Genomic DNA, 24,372 nt, shown 5'->3' on the forward strand with positions numbered 1-24,372 from the left:
AGCAGTGGAACACAGCTCCATTAATACCAGTGAGCTGGGACTGGCTTGCTATTTCTCATCACTTCATTCCACTGTAACTTGATGATCATTACCTTTTATTTTTTTATTATTTTTGCTGTGTTGGGTCTTCGTTTCTGTGCAAGGGCTTTCTCTAGTTGTGGCAAGCGGGGGCCACTCTTCATGGCGGTGCGTGGGCCTCTCACTATCGCGGCCTCTCTTGCTGCAGAGCGCAGACTCCAGACGCGCAGGCTCAGTAGTTGTGGCTCACGGGCCTAGTTGCTCCAAGGCACGTGGGATCCTCCCAGACCAGGGCTCGAACCCGTGTCCCCTGCATCGGCAGGCAGATTCTCAACCACTGCACCACCAGGGAAGCCCCGATCATTACCTTCTTAAATAACATTGTTATGGGTCATTAGTTTTGTGGGTGATTCTCCATCTCCTACCCCCTCTTATTTTTCCCATTATCAGAGACTTACTTGTTACAAACAGAAAGTAAATAACCATGGAGGCTTGTGGACCCAGTTTCGTAAACATGCAGGTTCACGCCGGTACCTGGATATTTGCTTTCTGAGTATGTGAGCTTAAATGATTCCTCAAAATGGAAAGACAGTGCAAGCTACTCAAGATGGAGGCTAAACCAATATTTAGAAAGCCACTGCCTATTTTAACACTGGCCTGCATGTGTGATGGGCACCCACTTTCTGTTTTGTGTATTTGGAGCTATTGCAACTGGGCTGAAATGCACCAGAGATGGGTTCCTGGAAGGGACAGTAGTGGCAGTTCAGAAGGTACCCATTGTATCAAAGCAAACCTTGACCCCAGTCGGACCCAGTCGGGGGCAATTCAGTACACTCCAGGTGTCCTGCTTACAAGTCCCTGCTTCAAGGGATCCCACAGACTTCAGCAGTCTCCTCTTCTCCTGAACTGGTCAGGATTTCTTAGTTGACAACTGATCGTGTCATCTTGCCTTTCCATTGTTGATTTACGTGGTTCCTGAAAATTAACTTATTGTTCTTATCTCCTCTTCAAAGCTAAATTGTAGGTTTCTTGAGCACAAGGCTGAGTCTTGTACTTAACCATTTTCCATAGCACTTAGGTTGAAATCCCAACTCTCTACTTACTAGCTCTAGGACATTGGACGCACTCCTTCACCTCCTTGCTTCTCAGTTTCCTTGTCTACAAAATAGCAGCGATCATGCCTGCCTTCCAGTGCGTTAGGAGAACCAGCTAGCACGGTGCTGGGCGCTAGCAGGAGCTTGGTGAATAGTAACTGACTCTCTAGACAAAGCCCTGCGCGCAGAAGCTGAGCAAAATTTAGCAGAATTAAATATGATGAAGCATGGTTTAAACTCGCAGGAGGGAAGAGCTAATTATGGGCTCTTGTAATTCCATGGTGAGGACACCGTTTTCTCTGACCTGGGATTGAATGACATTTTACGACCCTGTTTTTATTCATGACTCGTTCATGACCATGTGACGATCATTTCAAGCTCATCATGTCTCCTGAGCCCCCAAAGGATCAATGAACTGATTTGGGATGTGGGGACTGTGCTTACTGGCATCCTTGGACCCACTCATACATTGAAGTATTAGCTTGGCCCTGAGCGGAGAAGCTTTCTGCAGCTCCTTGCTGCCATGAGGCAAGTGGTGATGCCCAGGACTGCTCTAGTGATCCTCAAGAGTGTCCCTTAGCTTCTTTAGCAATTTTCTTTAAAAGCAGCCACAGTGGGGGATAGTGGTACAGCTTACTGAGACCGCATCAAAATAAAAAAGAAATGGGGATGAGAGTATGAGGAGGACTGTATAAAAAAAACATAAATAGCATCAAGGTGAGTTTCCCCAATTTCCCGTATAACGAGCGCATCTGCCGAAACTCAAGATATGGGGCTTCCCTGGTGGCGCAGTGGTTGAGAGTCCGCCTGCCGATGCAGGGGACGCGGGTTCGTGCCCCGGTCCGGGAAGATCCCACATGCCGCGGAGCGGCTGGGCCCGTGAGCCATGGCCACTGAGCCTGCGCGTCCGGAGCCAGTGCTCCTCAACGGGAGAGGCCACAACAGTGAGAGGCCCGTGTACCGCAAAAAAACAAAAAAACAACAACAAAAACTCAAGATGTGTATTATCCACTCTACAATTGGCAGATTGCCTAGGAGCGGAGCAGAAGATGCTTACTGATGGAGGGGTCAGCTCTGCCTTGATTCTGCCATTTTCTCTTTGTGGTGGAGCCATGCTACAATGAAGAAATAGGTCCTGTGACATTGTCATCAACCTTCTTTGGTTACTTATCAATATGCACTTCCTTACCTTACACTCCCTTTTATAGGTTCCTGGGAGAAAAGTACATTAAAAAGACATTTGCTGAATCTATTGCCGTGTCAGCTTAGTAGAACGAAAGTGTAGGTCAGGTGAACTCCCTTTCAATATAGGTGCTAGGGGACGTGACAAATAAGCACCCCTGCCTGCCATTGATTAATCGGTGTAGTTTGTTGGTTTACACAGTGCCTTGCTCCAAAAGTAATTGGAGACAGCACTCACCGAGCAGAGTGTGTTGTCACCTCCTGGACACTATAGTTGTATGTTAGGGACACAGTTAGACTTCAGACATATTCAGTAATATACAAGCTTTTATCAGATGTTTAGAGACCCTCCTTAGGTGCAGGGTTACAAAGAGAAGTGAAACAATCCCTCATCTGAAGAAGCTTTGCTGTCTACTGGTAGAAACTGACACAATTAAGTACAATAAAAGGGATGGCAATGATTGCCCTTGTAGAACTACAATGTGGGTCTTGCAGTCATGGGTTTTTGTTGTGGTTTTTCTTTTTTAAACCAAACATCTCAGGACTCAGTATCTGATGGAGAATATTTTTTTTGAATTGTATTTAAAGTACTTCAAAAATATTAACAATTAAAATTCCATTCAGCTATGTGTCTAAGAAATTTCCCTTACTAGGCATTCCCTTAGAATGCAGTGATACGAAATGAGCACTGCCCTTGGGGAAGGCATATGGAGGCTGAGAGGATGGTGTCATTCGCTCTCTGAGCAGTTTGCAGAGGGCTCCCAGAAGAGTTGATGTCTGCGTTGAATCTTGAACAGCAGATATAGGTCCTCACAAGAGTTTGGGCTCTGCGTGCTGTCCTGAATTCAATCCACGTGGCAGTCAGCTCCAAAGCCTGCGGGTTCGTCTCGCTCTGCACTTATTCCCCTAGCAGATATTTTTTAGTCACTGCCACTGTAGCTTCCAGCAAGGACCCCATGACCTCTGCTTTCATTTGTTTTGTACACATGATTCATGGACCTGCCTCCCCTCCCTTCCTTATAGGGTCAGCAGTGCTTGCAAGAACGTAGAGGATGCGTGGGTTTTGTGTATAGGGTAAGGAAGCCTGCCCTGAACACCGGCAAGTTTAATCCATTTTCATTCGAAAGAACAACTGGCCTTGGGCAACATATTTCTAATGGTCTAAGTCATTCAGCGTGTGTGTGCGTGCAGGCATGCGCGTGTACACAAGCTGTGCATAAATAGCACGTTTCCAGTCTGCGGAAAATGTGTAATGGACAAGCGGCACATGACAGTAGGCTCAGCCCCTGAAGATTTACCAGGAAAGAAGACAGCTGCGTGGCAAAGCTGCTGCTTATAATTAGGGAAGGAGTTGCCCATGTCCTGTGCCATTCAACAACTTCAGCCATTTAAATGACAGCCGGCTTGTTTAGCTCTAACCACCCTCCACCCTTTTTAGGGGCCAGGAGTTAATTTCTTTTTGAGAACGCTGCTTTGGACTGTCACCTCTAGTATCATTGTAAGATGGGATATGACGTGATGACTGGAACATCTCAACTAGCAACCATGATGAATGAGCAAAAAACAGGAGTTGCTTTCAACGTCTCTTTTTAACTTTGTGAGGGAAAAACGATTTTCAAAACCCCGTGGACTTTCCGGTTTCTAACAGGGCCATATTGCTAGTTCTGCAGTTGACGAGAAAACTATAATGCTTTCTTTGGCTCGAGTGAGCTGTGAGAAGTATCACAGCACTCCTGACGTACAGTGGCTCTCAACAGGACGGATGGGGAGGGAAATTAATAGGCTTCCCATTGTTACCGTGCATTTTTGCCAGGATATTTCATTAGTGTAAACACTGAACCCACTGTCATCTTGTTTAGCCACTTGACCCAGATGATTTTCAACTCTGTGTGTCGTGATGAGTAGAGCACTGGCGTGCACGAGACAGGCCCTAATTACTGGAAGCAGAATCACTGCTGACCCAGGACGAGATTAATTGCTCCTTTGCAGTCTTTATCCTGGGACATTAGCGCTGTCTGGTTATCTTGCTTCAGCTGAGGGATTCGGGACAATAGCAGTGCTGATGGTAACGGTCGGCAATTCCCCTGTTTGTTTTGCAGGTCACGGCCAGGGGGTTCGGGCCGCTGTTGCAGTTCGCCTACACCGCCAAGCTGTTACTCAGCAGAGAAAACATCCGCGAGGTCATCCGCTGTGCCGAGTTCCTGCGCATGCACAACCTGGAGGACTCCTGCTTCAGCTTCCTGCAGACCCAGCTCCTGAACAGCGAGGATGGCCTGTTTGTGTGCCGAAAGGACGGTGCGTGCCAGCGCCCGCACGAGGACCGCGAGAACAGCGCCGGAGAGGAAGAGGAGGAGGAGACGATGGATTCGGAGACGGCCAAGATGGCTTGCCCCAGGGACCAGATGCTTGCAGACCCCATCAGCTTTGAGGCCACTGCCATCCCAGTAGCAGAGAAGGAAGAAGTTTTGCTGCCGGAGTCCGACGTGCCCGCGGACACCAAGGAGAGCGCGGCAAAGGACGCATTAACGCAGTACCCCAGATACAAGAAATACCAGCTTGCATGTACCAAGAATGTCTATAACGCATCATCACACAGTACCTCAGGTTTTGCAAGCACATTCGGTGAAGAGAACTCTGGCAACAGCCTCAAGCCGGGGCTTGCCATGGGGCAGATTAAAAGCGAGCCGCCCAGCGAAGAGAACGAAGAAGAGAGCATCACGCTCTGCCTGTCTGGAGATGAGCCTGACGTCAGAGACAGAGCCGGGGACGTGGAAATGGACCGGAAACAGCCCCGCCCCGCCCCCGCGCCCGCCCCCGCCCCCCCTGCCGGGGCCGCCTGCCTGGAGAGGTCCAGGGGCGCGTCCTCCCCCTCCTGCTTAAGGTCTCTGTTCAGCCTAACAAAAAGTGTGGAGTTGTCCGGCCTGCCCGGTACCTCTCAGCAGCACTTTGCCAGGAGTTCCGCGTGCCCTTTTGACAAGGGGATCACTCAGGGTGACCTTAAAAGTGACTACGCCCCTTTCCCGGGGAATTACGGACAGCCCCACATGGGCCAGAAGGACGCGTCCAGCTTCACAGTGGGGTCGCCCCTCAAGGGGCCTGGGTTGGAGGCGCTCTGTAAACAGGAAGGAGAGCTGGACCGGAGAAGTGTGATCTTCTCCTCCAGCGCTTGTGACCAAGTGAGCACCGCGGCGCACTCGTACTCTGGGGTAAGCGGTTTGGACAAAGACCTCTCCGAGCCGGTGCCAAAGGGCCTGTGGGTGGGGACTGGCCAGTCCCTCCCCAGCTCACAGGCCTACCCTCATGGTGGGCTGATGGCTGAACACTTGCCAGGAAGGATGCGGCCCAACACCAGCTGCCCGGTGCCAATCAAAGTCTGCCCTCGCTCGCCCCCGTTGGAGGCCAGGACTCGGACTTCGAGTTCGTGTTCCTCCTACTCGTACGCCGAGGACGGGAGCGGGGGCTCGCCCTGCAGCCTGCCTCTCTGCGAGTTCTCCTCCTCACCCTGTTCCCAGGGAGCCAGATTCCTGGCCACAGAACATCAGGAACCAGGCCTGATGGGAGATGGAATGTACAACCAAGTCCGACCCCAGATTAAATGTGAGCAGTCTTACGGCACCAACTCCAGCGACGAATCCGGATCGTTCTCGGAAGCAGACAGTGAGTCGTGTCCTGTGCAGGACAGGGGCCAGGAGGTAGGGAACCCGACTAAATACAAGTATGTGATCCACCCTCAGTCCTTCATCTGGACTCTCCCTGCCCCCCACCACTGCCAGATTGTTCTTGTTTGTCAAGAGTAAAGGTTACAGTAAAGGGACTGTCTCCCTCATCCGCTGAGGCAGGAGGCTTCCAGGCGATTCCAAATTAACCACTTTGTCCTAGAAAGCACTTGAAATTTGATCGAGATTTCAGTACTCAGCAAGCAGAGGCAAAGTGCTTAGTGAAAACAGTCAGTCTAATGCCTGAAAGCGTGCGCAGGCGCTTCCGATCCCCGCCCCCCTCCCCTTCCCGTCCGTCTGCTTTGAAAGGATGCCATACCCCTCACCCTCATCCTTGCCCCTGGCCTCTTCAGTGTGAAGGAAAATATAGAATCGCTTTCAAAACTGACTGGTTGAAACTAGAGAGATCCACACTAAACAGGTGCTTTCCCAGCACCTTTAAGTTTCCTCGTCAGATGGGACTCTGGAGCCATCCCTTGTCCATTCATTTCAATGCAGGGGATGGACAGCTCATCATCTGTCCCAGTCCCAGTGTCACTGAAGAAGCACCCTTGTCAGTCACTCATAACTGTATAATGTGTCATTTCCCAAGCTCCCCACAAATGGTGAGAGTCATTTTTAGGAACAGTGGGGTTGAGTAGCGGTTTCTGTCCACCCTGAAAGCAAAGTACTTTCTAGGTAAAAATTCCCAAAGGCTCCATCTACGTCTTCCCAATGCTGGGAGAGGAAGCAGGAGCAACGCCAGCCACATCGTGAGGAAGACTCACGTGGCCAAGGAGAGAAAGAATAGACGCCCTCAGATGTCCCCCCTTCCCCTGTAACATGAGAGGCCCCCGGAAAGATCTGAGGGTGTCTGTGTCATGATCTGGCATAGTCTTGCTGATCGACAAGGAACCAACCTGAGACTGCCACCTGTGTCTCAGACCTGCCTCCGGAGCAGGACAGAGCGAGCCCGGTGAGAAGTCCCTCCCGAGGGCTGCTTCTCCGAAAAACACAGGAGGAAATGAAGCACGCCCCTCATCATGCCAGTGCCCTCCACCCGCGTCTGCACTCCCTGGTTATTAGCCTCTAGTGAAGCAGGGATGTTAACCCAACCAGACAGCAGAAATGCCACCCAGGGTGAGGTGGGTTTTCACAGAGCCACGTGCGGTTTATTCAGCCTCTGCGAGGTTGGCGAGAAGCACATGAAGATTTTAGCTCGGGCATGTTTTGAAAATAGATTCCAAAACTTCCCGTGCCAACTACAGAAGTGCCCTGTGGTCACTTCCTCGTTTTCTGGCTAGCCCGGTCCCCGCTCTTCTGTTACTGCCTGGCAAAGATGGAAAAAGAAACATACTGAAAGGATTTAATTTAGCTAAAAGTCATTAAAAAGGAAATTTGAATGGGAAACTATTGCTATTTGAATACACTGTATCCCCTCAGGTTTGGGATGGAGGGTTGGGTTCAGTGCCCCGAGCCACACTCACATCTGTGTCGTCACATCTGTGTCCCTGACCTGAGAGGATTGAGATTTCGTGAGAACAGTGAAAGGCTGTGCGTTCTCTTTCCTCACTCATCTCTTTCTGTCTGATCACAACATTTAGGAGGTTTTCTTTTTTCCCTGAAATTACTCATAGGCACCCCTGATGCAGAAGCCCAGTCGCTGGGTCCATCGGCATAACGATTTCCCTTGCCAAGGATGTCTCCAGAAAAGGACAAATGCCTTTGAGTCTTTGTTTTCTTTATATCTCTCCCTTAAGAGGAGCCTCACCATTAACTAAAGGGAGTGTGCGTTTATGACATTTGCATATGTTTAAGGACCTGTCAGTTTCAGATAAATCTCCTTTTGTCTCTCTAATGTCCCCAAAGAGAACTTAAAAGTCACTTCTTGGAACTAAATGCTGCCAACAAGAGCACATGTGTCTTTCCTGTGTTCGGGCCTTATCACTTGTCTACCTTAGACCTTTTCAGTTTTAAATGAATCGATGAAAAGGAAAAATCGGGGCTTTCTTGGCGGTCCAGTGTTTAGGGCTCTGCGCGTCCACTGCAGGGGGCTCAGGTTCGATCCCTGGTTGGGGTGGGCGGGGAGGGAAAAAAAAGAACAGGAAGAACCATTCGACCTATAAAATAGTCATGAACAGGACTAGTCTCCTCTCAAAAAATACCGCTGTCTTCAAAAATATTTTTTATTTTCACTTTTAAAAAATAGATATGTTCTTTGCATTTCTAAACAGTCTCGAAAGAAGAGACATTTTCCAAATTTCTGTGTCATTTCGGGAATCACATTTAGCCCCTCTCGGTAGTACATTTTGGGTAGGATCGTTATAGTGAAGCTAAGGTTTTTTCCCAATTTGACCTTTTAGTTTTCCTAAAGTAGAGATTAGGTTTTGCAAGAACTGTCTCAGGGACTTAGCATGACTGTTCCTCTTTGAGTTAATACTTTGCTTTGGGGAGTTTCTTTGACCCAGTGGAAGTGTGGTCTCCAGTAATAACACTGAAGGCAAACCCTTCACAAAGTGAATCATAACTGATCCAGAAGTCAACATCTCCTGGGCTGATTCTTCCCTGATCTGCTCTTGTGTAAGGTTCCAGGTGACTTCTCTTCCAAGTGAACTCCAAAGAGATGCCAGAGCCAGAAACCAAAAAAAAAAAGAGTTTCCAGGGGACTTCCCTGGCGGTCCAGTGGTTAAGATTCTGCGCTTCCACTGCAGGGGGCTCGGGTTCGATCCCTGGTCAGGGAACTAAGATCCCGCATGCCGTGCGGCATGGCCAAAAAATAAATAAAATTCAAAAAAGAAGAGTTTCCACCTCCAGCCAGCCACCTGTTCAGTACTTCAGACTGACGGGTCCTGCCTTCCTCCCAGTCTCTCTTCCTCTGTAAAGACCCAAAATGTTAGATCAAAAGAAAAGTGTTAACCTACCTTATATTCTGATTTCTAGTTACACCCTCTTAACTCTCCTATCTCACCAGCGTTGACTTCTCATCCTAACTATTCCCCAGCTTTGAGGAAAGTTTAAATAAGCACAATATTGTCCTTTATCAACAATCAGCTTTTTAAAGTTCCTTTTTAAAAATAATCAATCACAGCATACCCAGCCCCTAACATACCAAATTTAGCAGGCTTTCTCTGTGCCTACAGCAATCTACAAACACACATTTGCATCTCCAGGGGTTTGGGTTTTATTTTAATACCATTTGCCATGTAATTACTAAGCAACTTGCTTTTTGCACATAGCTGTCTACTGTGTACGTGCCTCTAGGTCAATCGTGTAGGGTTGACACATGCTTCTTTAATATCCCTGGTTCCCATAAATCACAATTGACTCATAAATCACCTATCAACAGATATTCCGGTTTCCAGTTTTTTCCCTCTTACAAACATTGGTGCAATAAACATTCTTGTGAACATGTGGTGCTTTTATTTTTGTGGGTTAGAGTCCCATAAATGGGTTAAAGGTTATACTCATTTGTTAAATACTACCTACCTACTTTCCCAAAAGGTTGTAGCAATTCACATATCCTTCAGCAACTTGTGAGTGTCCACTGCCCCCTGTTCTTGCCAGTAGGAGTGGTCACCAGTCCTTCTGGTTTTTGCCAATCTGATGGGCAAAACATGACTTCTCGTGAAGTTGATAACTTTCTTGTGTGTATTCGCCATTTTGTATTTCCTTTCCTGGACTTGCCATCTGTCCACTTTTTGGGTATGTTGTTTGACTTTAGTCAATTTACAGGATCCTTAATCCTTAATATAGGAATATTAATCCTTTCTTATATTAATCCTATATCTTCTCCTTGTCTACTTTTTATAGTGTCTTTTTCCATTTAAAAAAAATTTAAGTTTTATGTAATCAAATTATCAATCTTTTTCTTTATGACTTCTGGGTTTGCTGTTTTACTTAAAAAGTCAACTTGGGAATTTTTATTTATTTGTTTATTTTTGGCTGTACAGCACGGCATGCGGGATCTTAGTTGCCCAACCAGGGATCAAACCCGTGCCCTCTGCAGTGGAAGCATGAGGTCCTAACCACTAGACCGCCAGGGAAGTCCCCAACTTGGGAATTTTTTTCTTCCAATGATGAAAAAATGGACAGGTCATATTAAGCGAAAAAGGTAACATAAACAGTATATATAACAAGGTCCCAGTTTACTTTATAAAGAAACATAAATAATAAAAGCAGTATAGAGAATAAGATAAAATGGGAGGCAAAGTTGGCAAGAGGGAATACAGGGAAAGGTTAATTTCTATGTATTTCTGTAATGTTTGAATTCTGTATTCAAACAGATTCTTTACTCTGTATTCTTTATTCTGTATTCTCACACAGATTCTTAATCGAGATATAATTCATATACCATAAAATTCACTCTGTTAAAATGAACAGTTCAGTGGTTTTCAGTGATTCACAAAGTTGTATGACCATCACCAGTGTCTAATCCCAGAATATTTTCATAACCCCCCCAAAAAACATAATATCCAGCAGCAATCACTTCTCATTGCCCTCTTCCCTTACCCCATGACGTTACTAAACCATCTTCTGTCTCTATAGATTGCCTAGTCTAGACATTTCATTTCAAAGGAATCTTACAATATGTGGCCATTTGTGTGTGGCTTCTTTCATTTAGCATGTTTTCAAGGTTCCTCCTTGCCCTTGATGTACCCACCAGGTACATTATCATGTATCAGTTCTTCACTCCTTTTTATCGCTGAGTAATATTCCCCTGTGTAGATGTACCAGTTTTGTTGATCCGTTCATCAGTTGAGGGACATTTAGGTTATTTTCACTTTGGGGCCATTATCAATTATCTGCTATGAGCATTTGTGTACAGGTTTCTTGTAGACATGTGTTTCAGTTCTCTTCGTTACATACCAAGGAGTGGAATTGCTAAATCCTATGATAACTCTATGTTTAGCGTTCTGAGGAATTACTAGACTGTTTTCCAAGGTAACTGAACTATTTTGCATTCCTACCAGCAATGTATGAGGGATCCAATTTCTCTGCATCCTCATCAACATTTGTTACTGTCCATCTTTTTTATTATAGCCGTTCTAGTGGTGTAAAGTGATATCTCATTGTGGTTTACAGGTTCGTTTTTAAATTTTGAAAATTATAGAAGAGTCATGAGCATTTGCCAAGAAGTAAGCATCTTAGTGACATAGTTTTGTACCACAAGCATTAACTGTAGATTTTAATAAAGAAGCACTAGGAAGACAGTTTATTTGCATAGTCAAAAGCATTGATTAATTGGACATGCTTTATTTATTTTATTTTTTTGGCTGTGTTGGGTCTTTGTTGCTGCGCGTGGGCTTTCTCTAGTTGTGGTGAGCGGGGGCTACTCTTTTGTTGCAGTGCACGGGCTCAGTAGTTGTGGCGCATGGGCTTAGTTGCTCCGCGGCACGTGGTATCTTCCCAGGCCAGGGCTTGAACCCGTATATCCCTGCATTGGCAGGTGGTTTCTTAACCACTGTGCCACCAGGGAAGTCCTGGACTTGCTTGATTAACATGCTTCATGTCAAGAGGGATGAAAGTGTATGAGGGTGATGTGCGCACGTATATGTTAGTGTATGTGTCGGGGCAGGGAGAAATAATGTCCAGAGCAAACACAGAAATGTTTCAGAAGAGCCGTGTCTGACTCTATGTCTCCCATCCAAATGTTGGCTTCCAGACATATGTTGGATGTAAAATGTTTACAGTCGTTTTTGTGGTTTGTTGAATCAGGCATCTTTTTACAAGTAACTGTAGTTGGTCTGCTTAATATTTAGAAAGAAAACCTCGCTGGGCAGCATAGAAGTCAGCCATATTTCTAATTAAAACAATGTTTTCACGTTGTCTAGAAAGACTCTTAGCATCTGCAACTGCAAAGCATATCGTATGACTGAAAGAAGAAACTATGTGACAAAGAAAGATAGGGCTGATAAACAGAAATACTAATACTCCACAACGACTACTAGTACTACTACTACTAATAATGGGACTTCCCTGGTGGTGCAGTGGATAGGACTCCACACTCCCAATGCAGGGGGCCTGGGTTCAATCCCTGGTCAGGGAACTAGATCCCACTTGCATGCCACAACTAAGGAGCCAGCGCAACCAAATAAATAAATATTATAAATAAATAAATAAAAAGAATTCTCCCTTAAAAAATAATAATAATACTTCATAGTCGTAAGGCAATTCAAACTTTTCAAAGCACTTTCTCCATCTATTATCCAGTTTTATTCTTCATAGCAATCCTCTCAGCTAAGTAGGGCAGATATTATCTCCCTCTGACTCCCAGATCCTCAAAGAACTTCAGGACAGAGAAGGAAAGACTTGCCTGAGATCACATAGCTAGGTAATTGCAGCATCACAGCTAAATTCCAGGTGTCCTGTGTTTGTTTTAGAAACTGGATCATAAGAACAGAGGTTAGATGGACAGTTGTGCAGGAAGTGTGTCTTTGGCAGGGGAGATTTTGTCACTGGCATCTGCCCGGCACAGAGCTGGCTGTCGCCATTCCAACAGCACTAGAATTGTCAGCCCAATGGGCATCTTGCTTTGTCCCCAAGACAACTCACAGGGATCTGAGGGGCTTGTAAGAGCATAAATGTTAAAGGCTTTGGAGAGGTGACTGCACCATCCGGTCCTCAGGGTACTTGCTAAGGGATCCAACTTCTGTAGCTTCTACTCAACATCTAATAGTGAAACCAAGAAAGGAGATAGGAAAGAAGATTGACCACCAAGCTTCCGCTGGGATTTCTAGAGGAAAGAGGTGCTTTTTTTCGCCTTTTTCTGCAACACCTGCGTCTCTGTCCTGCTTCACCAATAGCCCCCATCCAGCACACCAAAGACACCAGGTGAGTGAGATGTGTGTTGAGAGGCATGGTGAGGTGAGGTAGCCATTGTGCTGTCTGATTGCAACCCTGTAAAAAGTATACAGAGGAAACAAAGATCACGGGGAAGTCCACCAGAGCAGGAGAGTCATTGTTTGGGTGCAGAAATTTTATTCTCCTCTATTGTCTCATAATTGAATTTTCTGCTAGAAGTTATATATTTCTCGTACAATTTTTAAATGGTATTTTTGTTTTACTGGGAGAGAGGGGATGTGGTTTTGGCGGCAGCAACAGGGTAGTTGTTGGCAGGAGAGAGAAAGGGAGCAGCTGATTTCTGTCTGGTGAGAAAGAAGCACAAGCACCTGGGGTCCAGCCAGCAGCATCCCCTGCTCGGGCCCCCAAGGAGGAATACTTAGGTTTCTTTCACTGTCCAGATGCCACAGCATATTCCCACCTTTTGTCAGCCCCTAGGGCCAGAGACCCCTCGGCACTGCAGGGACAACTCATTTCAGGGAGCTCCCAGGAGGTCTGATCCCCTCCTCTGGTCACTACTGAGCCAGCCAGGACGGGTACCGGCTGAAAACAGCTTCTGCCCTGTTCCTCCTGCTGTGCCCCAGAGAGAGGAGAGTGAGTACCGTGCTGGGGCCAGGATGACAGCAACAGAGCAGATTAGACAGGCTGAGGCTGCCCGACTCTCGGAGTGAGTCTCCACTGAGAACCCAAGCGGCGGCAAGCACCTGTCTAGAGAGACATCGGCACCCCGGACCCCTCGGGCCTTTGCCCTTCTAAGCAGCCTGGCCAGCCTTCTGTGTCTCTACACTGAGCCTCACTCGCGTGTGATTGCCGAGTGGTGGTGGTGGTGATTGGCTGGACTCTCCATCTTCTCACCTCACTGTTTACAAGGGTCCCGGGAATGAAAACTAAGCTACCTCCGAGAAGTAAAATCCTGGAGGAATCATTGGGTTCTAAGAATTTGCCAGAAGAAAGGCAGGAGGGCCTCAGCCTTCTCAAGGTCCAAGGCCAAGTCACATTAGCTGACTTTTGAGCCCATCTGGGGACTACGTGGGTGCCTGCCAGCCTGGGAAAGGAATGTTCTCCCAGCTCCATAATGGGTCTGCGGCTGCCGTTCATCTCCGGGGAAGATGCCCATCAGCTTGGAACTTACTACCCTGAAATCAACAAATAGGTGTGGTGAGTTTCCCACTGTGCCTTTCCAAGAACAGTCAGGGGCTTCCCTTTGGTAGCTGGGGTAAGTTCTCCCTAGCTAGAAGGGTAGCAGCACCTTTTCGAAAGAAACAAGCGTAGCTGGGGTTTGGGCTTTTTTTTTTTTTTTTTCTTCATGTGGAAGAAAGTGTATAGCTGACGATTTTCCTTTGACCTCTTTGCAAAGCAGCTTGAGTTGCAACAGCTCTGCTGAAATGTTATATGGCCTTTTGCTTCAAGGACTTTGAAACTAGCATTGTTGATTTTTCCTCTTTCCTGTCAACCTCTGTCCTGTTTCCGTAGTGTTTTATGTTTGCTGTCTGGTGGATTTAAAATACAGTAGCTCTTGGTATAGAAGGCCTTTTGACTTTCCCTATGGCCTGAACTATAGGTATATATTCTGTCTGAAAATAAGTAAACACACTGTACAGCAGAAGCAGAATTGCTTTGTTGTCAGCAGAGGGGGAGACGCCACGAAGCCCGAAGTGCTGTAACCCCTGCTGTGCAAACAAGCCTCCTGTCTGGTGTGGAAACATCCGTGTCCCCAACAGACAGACCTCTGTGTTATTTAGGTACCATCCAGGATCTGAGTGTCTGTTTGTTATCCAAAGGGTATAAAAGGGAAATCAAACATTCTTTCATATCATTATAAGCCCTGTGCAAACACAGCCTGTGGACAAAGCCCTTTCCCGGGTCCATAAACAAGGAGCTGTTTGTCCTGACTGCCCGTCATTAGCGGCCAAAGCAGGGCTGAGCCAAGCATGGTGTCATGTGCACTGTTGCGATTCTGCTCTCTTGGGCCAGAATTTGACAGGTGTCATGGGACAGAGTTCGCCCTATGGAAGTTCAGTCAGAGCACCCACTGGGATCCTTCAGCAAATGCCACGTCTAACAGGCTCAGAGCTATGAAGTAACCTGACTAAGCCATTGCACCCAGCCGCAGGAAGGCAGATCTTTAGTAGGATTGCCTTTGTGCCTGGGGATTAACGAGACACAAATGCCAGGATCCAGACTCATGTCTGCCTGCATCTGATGCAACCAAAGCAAAAGCCTGAGCTTAGGATAAAATATCTCCCTCTCACTCCCCTGAACAACCCAGACATAACGCTGCAGCTTCTGAATAGTAACGAGGACCTGGTTTCTTCACCCCAAAATATTTTGATCAATTAAGCCCAGACCTGCCAGTCTGATTCTCTGGTTACTGAAGTTCACTCGAGTCCACTTGTTCCGTCTTCTAGAGCTGTGCTGTCCAGTACAGGAGGCATACGTCACAGGTGGCTACTGAGCCCTGGAAACGAGGCTCATCTGAATTGTAATGAACCCCCAAGTGTAAAATACACTTCGGATTTTGAAAATTTAGTACCCCCCAAAAGGTGAAGTATCTCAATAATTTTTAATGTTAATTACATGTTGAAAATATTTTAGCTCCATTGGGTTCAATTAAATATATTATTAAAATTAATTTCACCTGTTTCTTTTCACGTCCTTTAACGTGGCTAGTAGAAGATGTAAAAATCACACACGCAGCTCACGTCGTTTGCATTGGACAGCGCTGGCCTGGCTCCTGAAGGAAGTTTAGGTTTATAGTGCCATCTGCTGGTCCACCTAAAGCAGACGCTAGTGTAAGCGGGAGTTCAGCCGTCCGAGCAGGGAAACACTGTCTCTTGGCCAAGCAACATGCAATCTTCCTCTTCCAGAAGCTTCTGAGCAGGACCAGAACTGACCCCTCAAGTCTCTGCCTTGTCAGGAGTCTTTTTTTTTTACTTTTTTTATTTTATACTGGAGTATAGTTGATTAACTAACAATGTTGTGTTAGTTTCAGGTATACAACAAAGTGATTCAGTTATACATATACATGTATCTATTCTTTTTCAAATTCTTTTCTCAAGTAGGTTGTTACAGAATATTGATCAGCGTTCCCTGTGCTATACAGTAGGTCCTTGTTAGTTATCCATTTTAAATATAGCAGTATGTAGGGATTTCCCTGGTGGTCCAGTGAGTAAGGCTCTGCACTCCCAATGCAGAGGGCCTGGGTTCGATCCCTGGTCAGGGAACTAGATCCTACATGCATGCCGCAACTAGGAGACCTGGCGCAGCCAAAGTAAATAAAATTCTTTTTAAAAATATATATATATATAAATAGAGCAGAGTGTATATGTCAATCCCAAACTCCCTAACTATCCCTCCCCTCCACCCTTCCCCACTGGTAACCATAAGTTCAGTCTCTAAGTCCTCGTCAGTAGTCTTGAAGAGGGCGACGGCAGACTGATGGAAGGTGCAGGCCTGTGTTCTCTACCTTGTGGGTGCTGAGGAAGCCCACAAGAACAGCAGTTCTTTTCCTAAGAAAGATTTCAAACTGCCACAGGGTTGTAAAGAAGCATGTGACAGAATATAAGGAGAACATAGATCCATCTCTTAAAAGCCTAGTGTCCTCTCTTTGGATGATGCTTACCTGCCTTGATTTGTCAAGAGCTTGAAAGTAGGACTCTTTCTGATAGTATCTGCATCGGTTATCTGTTGCTGCATAACAAATCACCCCAAAACTTCGTGGCTTCAAACAATGATAATCATTTAACATCTCTCACTGTTTCTATGGGTCTGGAATTCAGGAGTGGCCCATCTGAGCACTCCTGGCTCAGAATATCTCATGGGGTTGAAGTCAGATGTTGTCTGGGGCCAATCCCTGAAGGTTTGCCTGGGCCCAGAGGATCCATGTCCAAGGTGGCTCATTCATGTGACTGGTGAGGTGATGCTGGTTGTTGGCTGGAGGCCTCAGTTCTTCTCCACATGGGGCTCTCCACAGGGCTGCTTGAGTGTCCTTGAGGCTCAGCAGCTGGTATCCTCCAGAGACCACAATCTAAGAGGCCTAAGGGGAGGCTGCACAGCTTTTATGATATAGCTTCAGAAGTTACACACCATTACTCCCGCTGCATTGTATGGGTCAAGAGGCAGGAACACGCATCCCACCTCTTGACTGAGGAAGGTCAACATCACGTTGTAAAAGAAAATGTGAGAAGGGTTGGCCATTGTATTTTCCAAAAATACAAAGTCCCTAATGGGTGTATAGCACCGTGCAACTAAAAAGCATGCCCCAGTTTTGCAGATGAGGAAATTGAGGCTCAGAGAAGTAAAGTAACCAGCCTGCAGTCTCACGTCTGGCAGGAAGGACTAAAGCCCAGTTCTAACTCCTAGATCATACTGGTATAGCCCCTCCAGGTTCTTTCCCTATGTCTCCCTTATGCTGTTGTAACTACAGATTACACTGACTGTTTCATCTTTCCAGCATCTTCAAGGTGTGCAGTGCTCTCTTCATTCAAGTGTTTTAGATGATTCTTCAGTTGATGTCTGTCTACAAATTGTCATTTTACTGAGTTGAGACTCAATGGGAGTAGGTTTCAACTAACTATAGAGCCCTTCTTACACAAGTGCTGTAGCAATGGCAATGTATACATTTTCCAATATTTTCCATGCTGTTTGCTTCAAAGATCTCAGGAATAACAACCACATTATAAAGTGTGTACTTACATTCTGTTTGATTATCCGAATATTACATCTTATTTATTTTTGAAACAGGAAAGAATAATCACTGCCTGCTTCAGTCGTTTTCAGAGTAGTTGGTCATTGTAAAAAGGAGGTTTTTCCAATTTTTGATGTTCCACCTGCCAGAATGAAAACAAAAATCCAGCTGCCATAATCATGTTCTGTTATTCTTGGTTCCAGGTCAAACTTCCCTTTCCTGTAGATCAAATCACAGATCTCCCAAGGAATGATTTCCAGATGATGATTAAGATGCACAAGCTAACCTCAGAGCAGTTAGAGTTCATTCACGACGTCCGCCGGCGCAGCAAGAACCGCATCGCGGCCCAGCGCTGCCGCAAGAGGAAGCTGGACTGTATTCAGAACTTAGAATGTGAAATCCGCAAACTGGTGAGTTGACCCGCCCTTTGCTGTCAGCAACCTGGAGTGACCGGGGCTGATGCAAAGTTACAGTAGCGAAGGCCAGAGAGGTAGAGAGAAGGCCACCGTTCAGGGAAGTTCGAGTTGATTTTTAAACGAGTTCTCAACAAAAATAATAGCTTTATATCTGTAATGCGTGTGTCTGTGCAGGTGTGTGATTGTTTGTCAGTATTTTATATCTTTTAGCCATTCGTATATTTTTTTAAATGTATTGACGTATAGTTGATTTACAGTGTTGTGTTAATTTCTCTGTACAGCAAAGTGACTCAGTTATACATATATATATACTCTTTTTCATATTCTTTTCCATTATGGTTTGTCACGGCATATTGAATATAGTTCCCTGTGCTCTACAGTAGGACCTTGTTGTTTATCCATTCTATATATAATAGTTTGCCTCTGCTAATCCCAAACTCCCATTCCTCCCCTCCCCTAGAGGTGCTTCTTTTTTATTTTCCATTCAACATGTGCTGAGAGCTAACATTTACTGCATGCATATGTGGACCAGATATTATTCTAATCTCTTTCTGTAGGTGATCACATGTAATCCTCACATCAACCCTATGATTTAGGTTCTACTTTATCTCCATTTACAAAGGAGGAAGCCAGAGTGCAGAGAGGTTAGGTAACTCCCCACTATGTGGCAGAGCTTGAATGCAGACCCAGCTGCCTGATTCCAAATCTTATTTGCACTGCTTTCTCCCACCTCCCATGGACATGGAGGAGTGTAGGTTAGAAGCAGGACACCAGCCTACCACCAGGGGTCGCTCAGCCACGTGATCTCTTGAAGCCCTTCACAGCCCCAGGGTCCTGAATTCTGCCTCAAAGTGGCTGTCACCTCCTCCCTGTGCCTGAGAGTATTTTGTCTCGGGGAATAATCTCCCATCTCTCACGCCTCCCCCTCACTCAGAGCTCTGCACTCCCTTCTCCTTGATAAGCAACCTTAAGCTGCAGGAAGTAAATCCAGGTGGCCTCTGGCTCCTGACTGTACCCTTGAAGGCAATTAACACCAACTTCATTCAGCTCAGCCTTTCTGCCGGCCAAATCCTGGAAACTCATCCCACGTGCCCTGTCTGTGTCAGGCTGAAGAAGAGGGAGCCCACGGACTGTGGTCATGATCTAAGCTTGGGTCCTCAGGCTATACGTGGCGGTCCTTTGCCTCCTGGTAAGCCGTTGTCCTAACGGGAACCTAAGAGCAAAATAAGACATTTGAGAAGCCGAAGTAAATGTTACCTGTTATCAAGATAGTCCTGGACCTCGGGGTCTTTTTTTTTTTCTCTCTCTTAATTTAATTAACACCAACCAAGCAGGGGAAATGTGCCCATGTTCAGCGGCTGCCATCACCTACAAAATAAAGGCCAAGCTCCTTAGCAAGATGCACTGTGTTCTCTGTGATTCGATCTACCCTCCAGCATCACCCTCCTCTCCCTTCTTGGAACTGGACCCCCAATAAAATCAAACTGGATGCACTTCCCCTCAGCCCCATCTCCTGCTGTTTCTACCTCTGTGCTCATGCCTCTGCTATTTCTCCTCTACCTCGGACAGTCCTCGACTGTTTTTTTTCTCTGACTACATCCTTTGTTCCTTAAGAGTCAGTTTACTTTCACCTCTCCAAAAAGCCCCTTTTCTGAGTCCCTGGTGAAGCTGAGCACCTGTCTTCAGGGCCCTGATCTGACCTCTGGCTTCATACTTACCACATTAGTCTTGCATTATCTGTGTATATGCCTGTCTCCTCAGCCCTGGCCCTAGACTGTAGGTTCCTCACAACAAGACAAGTCTTGAGAAGCCTCTCAGGAAATGTCTGTTGCCCTAAAATGTATTAGAAATTGTGACTGAGTCATGAGATTACAAATTCCTTCTTTCCTTCAAATTTTTCTTTAATGTTGTTGGTTTTGATTTTTTTTTTTTGCGGTACGCGGGCCTCTCACCGCTGCGGCCTCTCCCATTGCGGAGCACAGGCTCCGGACGCGCAGGCTCAGCAGCCATGGCTCACGGGCCCAGCCGCTCTGCGCATGTGGGATCTTCCCATACCGGGGCACGAACCCGCGTCCCCTGCATCGGCAGGCGGACTCCCAACCACTGCGCCACCAGGGAAGCCCTTTAATGTTGTTTCAACAGCAACAAAAATGTTTAACATAAGGAAGCAAGTCATTGCTGCCGATGAGTGTGGGTCTTTGGAAAGCCTGCTGGGCTTAAGTGGGGACCCAAGCCCCACTTGGGTGGGGCTTGGTGAGCCTGCTGGGTATAAGGTTTCAGGGCCTTAAGCACATGTCTATAGTGATTCGGCCCAACACTCTTTTTCAGGTGTGAGAATAACTATTATCATCCATATTTGAGAAACGCCTGATTTTTTGTAATTAGCACTCTTCCCTGTGTAATTTTGTAATACTGAGCAAGTAGGAAAGTCTAAGCCATACCCCTGGCAGATACCTAAAGCCCTTTGCTAATATTGTTCGGTTGAGAAACCAAGAAGGCATCTCCTATTTCTCCCGCTGCTTTTTTGGAAACCCCTTGAGTAATGTGCTGCATTTCCCTGCTGAACGAGAGTGTCGCGTGCTCATCGATGGGCACCTGTGACTTAGAGCATGCTGTTCTCAACCGAGGCCTTGATTTATACTGCCTTTCCTGCAGAGAACCAAAAGCCTGTCACGTGCAGCATTTCATCTTCTTCCCCCTAGAAAGTGGCCCAGGACCTTTCGTAGATCAGTGGACGTGGAGGGGTGGGTGGCTTGGCCAGGATGATGTGGCAGAATGGAGACCGCGATCCCTCCTGGGGCTGGTGTTGCCTCCCATTTTGCAGACTTGCAGGTCCAGGTAAGGAGGTCCAAGCTGCACAGCCACGAGTGTAAGATTTCTTCTCTTCGCCAGCCCTCCGGATGTGTTTTACTCCACACCCGCCCCCGCTCTGGGGAGTGGCGCCCTTTCCCGGTGGGCGGGGACAGTCTGGTCCCGCCCCGCGAGGCCCGGCTCCCGCGCCCACTCGCTCCTGCCCGCACCCACGCGGTCTCCAGCACGCCACTCACTCTGCTTTTGCAAACTTGCGAAATGTATTCCTCTCGAGTTGCACTTGTACATCTGTTTATTTTTCATTTTTAAAACATGTTTTCTTGATAAATTTATAAATATTTTAGCAGGTGCCCTTTCCCCGTGTAAATCTCTGTCTCCGACACACATGTCCACACTGTCTGCCAGATTGCATTCGTCTTTCGGCACGTGCACCTCCCATGTAGGAGACCCACTGGTATGTTTGCTTCTCTCTCTCTCTCTCTCTCCCTCTCCCCCCTTCTTTTTCCCATCGTCTTGCATCCTCTCATCTCTCCTGCGCACCCTTGCAAAGGGTGAGGACTCACTTCACAGCGCTTCAGATGTCCCGTTTCTCCATCCATTTCACTGCGTGCACCTCACGGGGCGTCCTCCTCTTCTCTCCTAACACAGCTAGTTATGGGAAAACCTCCATCAGTCTCCTCTGTGGTGGCTAAATTCACCTCTCTGATGGGGTGATGAATTTTAGTAACACAAGAGCTTATGTGGGGTTTCCTCTAAGGAGAATATCTCAGAACCCTGGGCTGGTACTCTAGGGCTCAGCCTTCTCACCTCTGTCCCTGCTTCCTGTGTCCAGAGAGAACTGGTCTTGGGACTCACTGCACAGTCCCCAGCCATCTGTGCCGTTGTGTTCAGTCCATCCGCTACAGAGGCCAGAGAGCCTACTGATATAGGATTTTTTAAAAAATAAATTTATTTATTTATTTTTATTTTTGGCTGCGTTGGGTCTTCGTTGCTGCGCACAGGCTTTCTCTAGTTGCGGCGAGCGGGAGCTACTCTTCGTTGCGGTGCGTGGGCTTCTCGTTGCGGTGGCTTCTCTTGTTGTGGAGCACGGGCTCTAGGCGCGTGGGCTTCAGTGGCTGTGGTGCACGGGCTCTAGAGAACAGGCTCAGTAGTTGCGGTGCACGGGCTTAGTTGCTCCACAGCAGGTGGGATCTTCCTGGACCAGGGCTCGAACCCGTGTCCTCTGCATTAGCAGGTGGATGGATTCTTAACAACTGCGCCATCAGGGAAGTATAGGATTGAATCATGTGAAACTGCTGATGGTTGATTTTTTTTTTGCAATTTTCATTGTCTTTTTTCTAAATAGACTTGCTTTTTTCAGAGAAGTTTTAGGTTCACAGCAGAATTGAAGGGAAAATACAGAGTTCCCACCTGCCCTCTACCTCTGCACACTCACAACCTCCCCAGAGTGGTACGTTTGTTACAACTGATGAAGTTATAATGACACATCGTAATCACTCCAAGTCCATAATTTACCTTAGGGTTCACTCTTGGTGTTGTATGTTCTATGGGTTTGGACAAATGTATAATGAATGGCATGTATCCACCATGACAGTGACATAGAGTAGCTTCATCTAAAAATCCTCTGTGCTTCAGCTCTTCATCCCTCCCTCCCCCACCCCACTCCTTAGCAAACACTGATCTTTTTACTATCTCTATGGGTTTGCCCTTTTACAGAATGTCATATAGTTGGAACTGATGGACTGTTTTTTGACCTTCAGAAATCGCAACCTAATGCATTTGGGGGAGATTTTCAACTACAAGGTTTGGGACTGAGAGTTTTCCAATGGATTCTCTGCAAACCCCAAATTCCAGGAAACTGGAACCTTGATTCTCTGCAGTTTTCTGGTTGGTGGTGATTTTGCTGGTCACTCGGCTGGGCCTCAGAGAGGCATGAAAAGAAGCTACCACGGGGAAGGTGTCAGGGTCAGTGGCACATCTGGATGGGCTGCTCAGATGGGAGACTTGGCAGAAGTATGTGTCCAGGCTCTCATCTTTCAAGTTCCTAGATCCTGACCTAGTCATTTATGAGTTACACTACAATGTAGGATGCAAAAACCAACGCTGGAAAAGCCCTGGAACCTGCTGTATAGCACAGGGAACTCTGCTCAATATTCTGTAATAACCTAAATGGGAAAAGAATTTGAAAAAGAATAGAAAAGAAGTAATGAAGTGGGCTTGTATGATCCCATTTATATGAAATTCCAGAGAAGGTAGATCTATAGAGATAGATTGCAGGTGAGTGGTTGCCTGAGGCGGGGGGTAAGCATGGGGACTGACTGCAGTGGAAGTGAAAGAGATTCTTGGGGTGATGGGACTGTTCTAAAATTGTATCATGGAATGGTTACACAGCTTTATAAATTGACTACAAATCATTGATTGTTTCATACTTGAAATTAATGAATTTTATGGCATGTAAATTAAACCTCAATAAACCTGTTAAAATTTTTTTAAAAAGAAAAGCTCCAGAAAACAGGATGCTGGGTCCTCCCATTCAGGCTGGATCAGGCCTTTTCTCTTTCTTCTGTTCAGGTGTGTGAGAAAGAGAAGCTGTTGTCAGAGAGGAATCAGCTGAAAGCATGCATGGGGGAACTGCTGGACAACTTCTCCTGCCTTTCCCAGGAAGTCTGCAGAGATATCCAGAGCCCTGAGCAGATCCAGGCCCTGCATCGGTACTGCCCTGTCCTCAGACCCATGGGTCTCCCCACAGCCTCCGGTATGAACCCCGTGCCCTTGGGCGTGGAGCAGAACCTTGCCGCCCCCCAGTGTGCGGTGGAGGAAAGCGTGCCCTGCTGCTTGGAGCAGGGCACAGCGGCCCCCGGGCCCCCATGGGCGCCCAGCAGCGCCTCAGAGAACTGTACTTCTGCTCGGAGGCTGGAAGGCACTGACCCAGGAACCTTCTCAGACAGAGGACCTCCTCTGGAACCCAGGAGCCAAACGGTGACCGTGGACTTCTGCCAGGAAATGACTGATAAGTGTACAACCGATGAACAGCCCAGGAAAGATTACACCTAGTGACGGCCTGCCTCCTAATTCTCAACCCTCTCCCACCCAGGTGTCCATGGGTCAGCCTGCGGTGCCGTTTGTCTGTCGTCTGGAAGAACCAAGAAGGAATTTGGTGCACACTACAGCAGTCTTAGCAGCAATACTGTTTCCAAGTATTCTCTCCTCCCTTCAAGCAGGAGCGATATATAGTTACCTTCACGATGGTGCTACCCCTTGCTCAGGCAAGGAAAGACGACAGTGATGATGCTGTCTGTCTGTGGGTTCATTTCAGTCTTAACAGGGATAGACTATAACACCTCTAGGACCCAACCACGGATTTTTTTTCTCAGTGGCCCATGTCACAAACCCTATCTCAGGAATTTCTTCTGAATGTTCAATTTTTTTCATTGAAGACAGCTTCTATACACATCAAAGTTTTATAGCTAGACTGTACATATTATATATAATATATATATAAAATATATATCTCTCTCCATATGCAAAAGTCCTGCATGCCTCAATTTTCTCATCCTAAAACTGGAAACTTCGTTTCTCGTTTATAAACAGGTTCCAACATTCCTCTTCTTTTGTCTCTGACGCTAGAA

General features: G+C 46.7%; 1 protein-coding gene across 1 annotated transcript in view; it reads left to right on the forward strand.

Annotated features, from left to right (window-relative positions):
• Positions 1–23,797, forward strand: part of BACH2 (BTB domain and CNC homolog 2) — an 83,553-nt gene extending 59,756 nt beyond the window's left edge. Inside the window, exons 2-4 of the mRNA XM_065889028.1 lie at positions 4,394–5,986; positions 17,720–17,926; positions 23,315–23,797. Coding sequence (XP_065745100.1) covers positions 4,394–5,986; positions 17,720–17,926; positions 23,315–23,797 — 2,283 coding nt within the window. The remainder of the gene's footprint in view (positions 1–4,393; positions 5,987–17,719; positions 17,927–23,314) is intronic.
• Positions 23,798–24,372: the final 575 nt, after the last annotated feature.

The sequence above is a fragment of the Phocoena phocoena genome, chromosome 12 (genome assembly GCF_963924675.1).
Source record: "Phocoena phocoena chromosome 12, mPhoPho1.1, whole genome shotgun sequence".
Lineage (NCBI taxonomy): Eukaryota > Metazoa > Chordata > Mammalia > Artiodactyla > Phocoenidae > Phocoena > Phocoena phocoena.